Source organism: Nannospalax galili, unplaced genomic scaffold (genome assembly GCF_000622305.1).
Source record: "Nannospalax galili isolate Female #2095 unplaced genomic scaffold, S.galili_v1.0 scaffold281, whole genome shotgun sequence".
In the NCBI taxonomy this organism is placed as follows: Eukaryota; Metazoa; Chordata; class Mammalia; order Rodentia; family Spalacidae; genus Nannospalax; species Nannospalax galili.
In genome coordinates, this window is record NW_008349068.1 from 251,143 (window position 1) to 260,719 (window position 9,577).

General features: G+C 35.6%; 1 protein-coding gene across 11 annotated transcripts in view; it reads left to right on the forward strand.

Annotated features, from left to right (window-relative positions):
* The window catches only part of Nbeal1 (neurobeachin like 1), a 260,021-nt gene that overhangs the window by 196,200 nt on the left and 54,244 nt on the right, over positions 1 to 9,577 (forward strand). For all 11 annotated transcript variants that reach the window (XR_003851600.1, XR_003851601.1, XM_029569970.1 and 8 more), the window contains 3 exons: positions 569 to 709; positions 3,981 to 4,111; positions 7,032 to 7,141. Coding sequence is in view for 9 of the 11 variants with exons in the window: in XM_029569970.1 (XP_029425830.1) it covers positions 569 to 709; positions 3,981 to 4,111; positions 7,032 to 7,141 (382 nt within the window). In the remaining 2 variants the exon portion in view is untranslated. The remainder of the gene's footprint in view (positions 1 to 568; positions 710 to 3,980; positions 4,112 to 7,031; positions 7,142 to 9,577) is intronic.

Consider the following 9,577-nt stretch of genomic DNA (forward strand, 5'->3'; position numbering starts at 1 on the left):
GACAGTTGTTAGCTGCCATGTGGGTGCTGGGATTCAAACCCGGGATTTCTGCAAGAACAGTCAGTGTTCTTAACTGCTGAGCCATCTCTCCAGCCCTGCATCACAATCTTGTAGTAATACTTGATTGCTTGGAAACAGTCTCATAAATAAATATATTTTTCCTATAATTATATTTGGGGATGCAAATACATATTTAATAGTGAAGCATTTGAAAAAGGACTGAGTTTTTTTTTAATTACTGTGTTTTAAGCCAGACAGTATAAACTTAGACTCCCTTTTGTTTTTTTTTTAATACTTTATTTACTTATTTTATGTGTATGTGTGTATTGCCTGCATGTATAGAAGTGCACCATGTCATGCAATGCCTGCGGAGGTCAGAAGGGGCTGTCAGATCCCCTAGGACTGGAGTTATGGACAGCTCTCAGCTGCCATGTGGGTGCTGGGATCTGAACCTGGGTCTTCTGCAAGAACATTCAGTGTTCTCAACCGCTGAGCCCTCTCTCCAGCCCTAGACTCCCTTTTGTAACTTGTACAATTACAGTCATAAAACTCTGCTTTCTTTTTTTAGGTATGAAAATTTTGAGGATCCTATGGGGACAATTGATAAGTTTCATTATGGTACTCACTATTCCAATTCTGCAGGCATAATGCACTATCTTATCCGTGTAGAACCTTTCACTACCCTCCACATCCAGCTTCAGAGTGGAAGGTATGTGTAAATACACTATTTTCTTATGATGTTAATTTTGGAAACTATGTTATATGCTAATGTTGTGTTCTCATATGCTATATGGTTAAAGCTATGTCTTTTATATTATTCTCTACTAGGTTTTAATTTAGATAAAAATAGCCAAAGTAGTTTGAAAATAAGTCATTCAAGTTGATTTAGATATGAGACATTCAAGGAGAATTTCCTTCACTGTTACCATAGTGTGTCTTTGAAATTCCTAGCATTTTGAGAAACTCAAAAGAGATTTATAGTTATGACATCAGACAAAATGTAGCCCAGTGGCTGAACACTTGTCCAACATATGCAGAGTCCTAGGTTCAATTCTCAGTACCAGCTCCTTACCCTCCACAAAAAAGTTACAGAATTAGATGTGACTTATAGCTAAATCTAAGCTATCTACAGATAGTCAAATTTCAGCAATGCCTATATAATCTACAAATATTTATTAAGAATAGATATAGAGGAGATACCTATAGCAGCCACTTAAACAGGTTTTTGATAATACTGTAGCAATATTATCTTGAGTATTATAATTAGCCCATGTTATACATTTTCCTACTCTAAGTAAACTACATAAATCCTTCCCTGTCAGTGTACTTCAGATAGTTACCTGATGTTCATTTTTTTCTCCATGTTGCCTTAGTCCTTAGCAGTACCACTTTGCTTTCTCTGCTCAGTCAACAGCTGTATAAATATTGCCTTATCTGTTTCCTTTCCATGTAGCTTCAGTCTTTCATAGTTAGCCTGTATCCTTTTTCCTGATCAAACAATAAACCTTGGTTTTCAAGAAGAGACTGTCCTTAAGATCCCTAAACATCAATAAATTGTTACATTGACCATGACAGCAGGTAATTTCCCCTTCATAAGATGCAATAAATTATGATTAGGTATTTTCAACTTTTAATAATTTTATAAAGAAATGCTGTTTACAAAAATTTTTAATGAATTCTGTTTGCACTTTATAAGATACCATCAGGAAACTGCGAATGAGGTTGGAGAGATGGCTCAACAGTTAAGAGCACTGGCTGCTCTTGCAGAGGACCTGGGTTTGATTTTCAGCACCCACATGGCTAACAGCCATCTGTAACTCCAGTTCCAGGGGGATCCAACACCCTCTTCTGGCCTCTGCGGACATTGCATGACATGGGTGCACTTACATACATGCAGCAAAACACTCATACACATAAAAGGTTTTTTTTTTAAGTGCAAGTTGTTAGGAAAATTTGATAAAGGACTTTAATTTAAAAAATATTGAGAATCCTTACAAGAAAATAATAAAAAAAACCTAGTTTAAATATGGACAGAATGGGGCTGGAGAGGTAGCTTAGTGGTTAAGAGCAGCACTGGCTACTCTACGAGAGGATCTGAGTTTGGTTCCCAGCACCCACATGGTGACTAACATCTGTTTCCAGTGGATTTCGTGTCTCTCTTCTAGCCTCCATGGGCATTGGACAGCACAGGTATACTTACATACATGTAGGCAAAATAGTCATAACACGTAAATTAAAAATAAATAAATAAACGGACAAAGTATCTGAATAGATATTTCTCTAAAGAAAACATGGGTGTCTGATAAATATTAACCATCAGAGAAATTCAGGTTGTAACCACAGTGAGAGACCATCAATCATCTATAGTCAAAAAAGTAGATAAAACCTACTGTTGCTGAACATGATGAGAAATTAGAACTCTTACATAGTGATGGTAGGATTATAAAATAGTAGTCTTATGGAAAATAGTCTGGTAGGCCTTCAGAAGGTTAAACATTAAATTATTATGACCTAGCAGTTCTACTCCTAAATGTATACCCAACATTATTGAAGTCATCTAGTCACTCGAAAACTTTTATACAAATATTTGTAGCAGCATTGCTGTGAATTAACAAGTGGATGAAACCAAGATTAGTAGACATTTTAAACAGTAAAATTAGGGACTGGGTATAGCTCAATCTGTAGAGTGCTTGTCTCACATACATGAGTTCAATCCCTAGCACTGCATGAACTAGATGTGGAGGTGCACTCCAGTAATCCCAGCATTTGGGAGGTAGAGTCAGGAGGATCAGGAGCTCAAGGTTATCCTCTGCCACATGGCGAGTTCAAGGTCAGTCTGGATTACATGAGATTCTGTCTAATAAACAAAGTCAAAGTGGTCATTAGTGTCACTTTATTCTTTGTATCATGGCCACACCTTTACAGACCATAGCCCATTGCTTTATTTTTTCAGGAACACGCCATCAATAAGAAAAAAAACCAGGAGTTTATGCTTTTTGTGATTAAGGAAAGCATAATACAATGGATGCATTATCACTTGAGCTTCTTCCACCTACTGTAGGCTTGCAACCTAAATCACCCAATTAAAAATTAAGAAGCTGAGAAAATATGAGGGCCTAAGCTCAGATCTCCAGCACCCATGTGAAAAGAAAGGCTAATGGGACAAAGACAAGCTGATGCCCAGAGCTCACTAACCAGCCAGTTTAGCCAGTTGGTGAGATCTGGGTTCAGTAAGAGACCTTGTCTCAAAAAAAAAAAAAAAAATAATAATAATAATAAAATTAAATTAAATTAAAATAAGCTAATGGTATATGTAAATAAAATATAAAAGCTTAGCCACAGTACTGTTTCCCTAACTTACAGTCTGGCTTTGAGAAGAGTTCATATTGATAATGTAATTGAGGATTAACTTGGAAGCATTCCTATAAGCCTGTTAGCTAAGTTTCTATATACTCACTATGTACACCAGGCTGGCCTTGTACTTTGCAGCAATCCTCCCTCATTACTTCAAGTTCTGGGATTTTAGGGCATTAGCCACTATGCCCATTTTAAATTCAGACTTCCAAAAATCCAACTAACATTTACTTTTTTTGATATTTGGGAGAGCTTAGAGGCCTTGAACATTCAGGAGAAGCCATCTACCAATGACCTACATATCCAAGCCCTGGCCTTTAAAACAAAACAAAACAACCCAACTGTTGATTATATTTACTTGAAATTGTTTTCTAGTGTTTGATTTTCAACTATTTTAACTAGCAATTAAGATGGTAGTATTTAACTCCTGACAACAAAGTATGAATGATAGATTATTATAATAAAGAGAGAAAATTTATTTATTATAATAAAGAGAGAAAATTTTCAGATATTAAGGAGGAAGATTAAGAAAGAGCAGGTGTAATCATGTGGAAACCCTAGGGAGTTTAAAAGTTTTGTATCTCATTGCTTTCAGTCAACTGTTCTCTTTTCATTTGCATATGCAGGTTTGACTGCGCAGATCGACAGTTCCATTCCATCCCGGCTACCTGGCAAGCTCTTGTGGACAATACATATGATGTGAAGGAGCTTATTCCTGAATTCTTCTATTTCCCAGAGTTTTTGGAAAATCAGAATCGTAAGAAACAGGGAATTAAACAATTAGTACCTTTCAGAACATTTTTTGTAATGTTGCTAGGTTTATTTAAAGTTCATTCTGTGTGTAGATTACTCACTGACAGGATTTAACTGATACCAAGGAAAGTGACATAGGGAACCAAGATGAATCAAATATGAACTCATAAGAAAATTTATCAGAGTACAGTGTTTAGTAGAGAAATAAAAATGGCCATATGCTGCTATTAAAAATCTTTGAAATGGATAAGGTGAGAAATTAGACCAAGGGCAGCAGTCTATATGTCAGTGGACCAAATCTATGAGCAAACTGATGTTTTTATAATTAAAGTTTCTTTGCAATTCATTGGCCAATGTATTTCTGTATCTTTTATGTATGACTATTTTCAGAAATTAATGGCAGACTTAAATAGTAACAAAAGGCCACATCACTCAGAAAGATAAAAGTACTTATTCTGAGCCGGGCGTGGTGGCATATGCCTGTAGTCCCAGCACTCGGGAGGCAGAGGCAGGTGAATCTCTGTGAGTTCAAGGCCAGCCTGGTCTACATATTGAGTTCCAGGACAGCTCGGACTATAGGGAGACCCTGTCTCAAAAAGACAAAAAAAAAAAAAAAAAAAAAAAAAAGTACTTATTCCATTACCTTTCATAGAAAATATTTGATGATTCCTGGTTTGGTCAATACAAAAGGAAACAAATTTAAAATAGTGACTAAATCATTGAACTATTTGAAAATTATGTTTTGTTCTGTGTTTTTTTTGTCATTGTTTTGGTGGTTTTCTTTTTTTGTTGTTTGTTTGTTTTGGTGGTTTTTGAGGCAGCTGGCCTGAAACTCATTATGTAGACCTCTGTGTTACAGATATCAACCTGCCCTCTGCCTCCCAAGTTCTGAGATTAAAGGAATGCATTACCTCGCCCAACTGAAAATTATGTTTTTGAAGTAGAGATGCATTATGCTAAATAGTCTTTAAAATATCAAAATAATTTTGTGTAATGTAGTTTTACATTTATTTATTTTTGTGATAATGGGATTAAATCTAGTGTCTTGCACATAGTAGGCACTCTACCATTAAATTGTATCCCTAGCCCTACATTTTGAATCATAAAAATTGACAAGATTTTTGAGGTACATATAAGTAAACTGTCAATCAGCCATTGGACTAGACTTTACTAAAAACCAGGGTATCTGGAATAGGGGTATACATGTATACATGCTGAATTTGGATGGAAAAACTTAAGGTACTCTTTGCTTGACATTTCATGATATTTATCAGAGCTGATTGCTGTCCTCAAACTATGTCCTCATTACCTCTGTACCTAACTATAATTTTCTAATTGCTTGATGAGCTATGATGGGAGAAATTAATATGAATTGGAATAGAAACAAATAGTAATAAAACCAATTAAAAATTGCACAATGAAATTTTAGTGTTTTTAGTAGCAAAAACCTAGAATAGTTTCATGTTGTGCAATATCATTGTGGCCAATTTCTTTCTATATTTTCCTTCTGTCATTCTAAGTATTTTGGCTTTGTGGCTAATTCCTCTCCTGTAAACAAATGATAGAAACAGCTTTAAAACATGGTAGGTAGAAACAGTAGCATCTTACAAAGAATGGGACACGAATCCATTCATTGTGTCATTTCTTAAATATAAAAAAAAGCTATTTCTTTTAACTTCATTCTCTAGAACTGCATCATATGCCAACTTGTAAAATGGATGGGCATGAAATATAGGGCAAATGAATGCTCAAATGAAATTTTAAGGGGGATGTTTTAAGATCTTCTTTTTTGAAGGTCTTTTCTGTTAACACTTTTCCTCCCACATTGTATCACTAAGAAAACTTCATACTTGGGAAAGTTCTGTCAAATGTCATAGTCTTTATTAGGTAAGCATCTTTTTGAAATAATGGCATATAGTGTATTATTTCATTAAAACAAAACTCTTTCGATTAGTAAGTTTAAGGTATAAATTACAGCCTAAAATTCTAATGAGCTATATTTTGTGAGCTATATTTTGTGAATTAACCATTAAAGAGACTGTTACTCATTTTTAGTGTAAAACTAATATTTTTTTTCTAATTAAGGTGAGAGTTTTAGTGCCCCCACCTTTCTTTTTCCTTCCCTTTCCCTTCTCTTTTCTTACCCTTTCCCTTTCCCTGCCTTTTCCCTTCCCTTTCCTGTCCCTTTCCCAACCTGTCCCATCCCTCTTCCCTCCTCCTTTCCTTTTTTTCTTTGTGTATATGGTGTGTAAGCATATGTATGCAGGTACCCATGCCCATGCACTTACATGTGGAGACCAGAGTTCGATTTCCTTAATCACTCGTCACTTTACTTTTTGAGAAAGGGCCTCTTACTGAACCTGGAGCCCACTGTTTAGGCTAGACTGACTGGCCTACAAGCCTCTGGGATCCCCCTGTATCCATCCCTAGTTCTGCTGTGCTCCACTGTACCTGGTTTTTCCATAAATGCTGGAGATCCAAATTCAAGTCTTCATACCTGAGTAGTGAGCATTTTACTTACTGAGACATCTCTCTATCTCCCTTCCCCCACTTTCCTAAGAAAAATAACTCTTACTCTGATAAACCATCTAAAAATTAATTTAAAATTATTTTGTATGTTTTAATTAATGAATATTATATAGTCTACTATAAGAAAAAGCCAGACATGGTGGTATGCACCTTTAATCCCAGCACTGGGGAGGCTGTGGCAGGCAGATCTCTGTGAACTCAAGGCCATCCTGGTCTACATAGTGTGTTCCAGATGAGCTGGGACTACAGGGAGACCCTATCTCAAAATAGACCCCCCCCCAAAAAAAATAGATAAAACCTCATGTGTTTTGGTTGGTGATTTACCCTCATTTGTATTTGCTTTACTTCCCTTATTTATATCTAAAGTGCTTTGATACTTTTTTTTTGTGCCTTAGAATTTAATTTGGGTCGCCTACAAGTTTCCAAAGAACTAGTAAATGACGTCGTTCTCCCTAAATGGGCTAAGTCAGCTGAAGATTTCATCTATAAACATAGAAAAGCTCTGGTAAGATTTTTGTTTAGTTGTACTAAGACTAATAAGATATAGATGTGTTTTCCAAAGGTAAGGTAAAGTATACCTTTTTCTAGATTAATTTCTTATCTGTTATATATTGCTGTTCTAGAAAGTACAGTATAGTAACTTAATTTTAGGATATTAATCTTCTGATATAGTGAGAATATAATACAGTCCATCAATATGTAACAAAATTGAGGTTGAGTGGCTATCAACTTACTAGTAGTAAGTTTTAGATATTTGTATTAGGAATGACCAGCTGGTAAAGTCTCTGCAAATATTTTAAAACCTAGGAACACACAGAATCTGAGTTTGGCCTAGTGGCACACACTTATAGTCTCAAGTTGTTTGGAGGCTGAAGCAAGAGTATCCTTTTTGCCCAGGACTTTGAGGCCAGCCTCAACAGCATAATGTAATCTTGTCATAAACAAAACAAAAGAAAATGAACAGAAACAAAACCTCCAAAACTCATGGCCCCAATAATTTTGAATAAGGAATATTTAACCTGTATTAATCTTCCAGTTCTGTATCTGCCTGTAGGTGATGCTGATGGCTCTATTTTCCTCCTCTATTGCCTTATCAGCTGAAGTATCTTAGACTCTAAAACTGGGACAGTGCTTAGAAACATTTGTCTTTTCATTAGTATTTAGTTGTCACATTTATAAAATTCAGAATTAAATATTTGTAAGCAGTAATCTTATGTATGAATAAGGAACTTGAAAAATAAAGTGACCTTGAAAGCTAACCTATTATTAACTGTCAGAACCTTCTTAGGCTTCCCTCCTTTCCTCTTTTTCTCTTCCTTCTTTGCTTCCCTCCCTCCCTGCCTTTCACAGGGTTTTACTATGTAGCCCAGGCTGACCTAGAATCCACAAACCTCTAGCCTCAGTTTCCAAGTAGTATGATTACAAGATGTGTCACTATGCCCGGCTTCAGTTATTTTCTAGTATACTGTGTAAAACCTCATTTTAGGAAGGATAAATTTTATGTACCCTGTTAATAAGGTGTTAGAAAATCTGTTTTAGTTTTGTTTTGCTGTGCAACAAATGATCATAAGTTACAGTTGACTAATCTAGTCAGGTAATTCTGCTAGTATTGCTTAAGATTCTGTAGTTATAGTCATATGGAGTTTGAGGGTTGGGGTCTACTGTAGGGTACATTGATCCTAAGTAATTGATTAAAATAGTTGTATACATATTTAATGTTTGTGGATATATTGGAGGGGTTTTTTCATTGTTTTGTTTTTTTATTTTTTAGAAATTACTCCTTTTCTCCTTTTGCATTGTAGTCTCCAGATATCTCCTATCCATGTAATCTTTCCATTGGGGTAGCCAAACTGTTATACCTAGTAGTTTAGAGCTCCCTAGAAGTGGGAAGCTTCATTGCTTTCTTAAAGGTTAATGCTCTAAATTGTTATAGCATCACTTCTGCTATCTCTTTGTGCTTGTGCTTAAAGGATCAGTGCAGATTTAAGATTAAGAGAAGGAAGAGTAAACTAACTCTCAGTGGTGAAAGTGAGAAAGAATTTGCAGCTACATTTAATTCATTAAACAGTTCCCTGTGCCCAAGCCTACTCATTTCTTAACATCCCCTTTCCCTCTCATTAAGGTGAGGATTGGTGAATTTTGTCCGTAAATAATAGATAGTAAACACTTTTGGTTTTGTCAGCAATTAATTTGTCAAAACTACTCACTTCTGTCATGGTAGTACAAAAGTAAATGGATGTGACTGGGTTCTAGTACAAATGTGGCAGCAGGTTAGACTTCATCCCTACACTGAGGTTTGTTTAATCCTTAATCAAGATTTATACCTAAGCTGAAATCTAAGATCATGATATTCAATAAAGCCCTATATATGCTAAAACCACTCAGGTGTTCCTTCTTTTGAATCTGAGGATTTGAGTAACAATACAAATTATTTGCTTCTATATCATGTGGGGTGTGACAACACAGGAAACTGCAATAGAAATCCCATTCACAAGTGGGAAGAAATGCAGATGCTCCTAGTGGTCATTTGTTTATTGCAGTTCAAAATTCCAGAAGAAACATGTTCATGGATTTTTTTTTAATCATTATTAAGATCTAGCCATGTCTTGAGCATGATTCTCAGTGACTTTTAATCCTGCCCTTGACTCTTCCTCCCTTTGAGCTATACTACCTTTTCATAAAAAAGACTTCTAGCTCTGCAAATTAGAAACAACAGGAGAAAGCCTCACCAGTAGGATGAACAAAATGGAAAACAGAATATCAAGACTGGAAGACAAAGTGGACAAACTAGACCACTCAAGCAAAGATTATGAAAAATTTAAGAAATCACCGGAATGAATATTCAGGAATTGTGTGATACCATAAAAAGACCAAATTTACAAATCTTAGGCATACAGGAAGGAGAAGAATCCCAAGGTAATGGCATGGACCAGATCTTCAA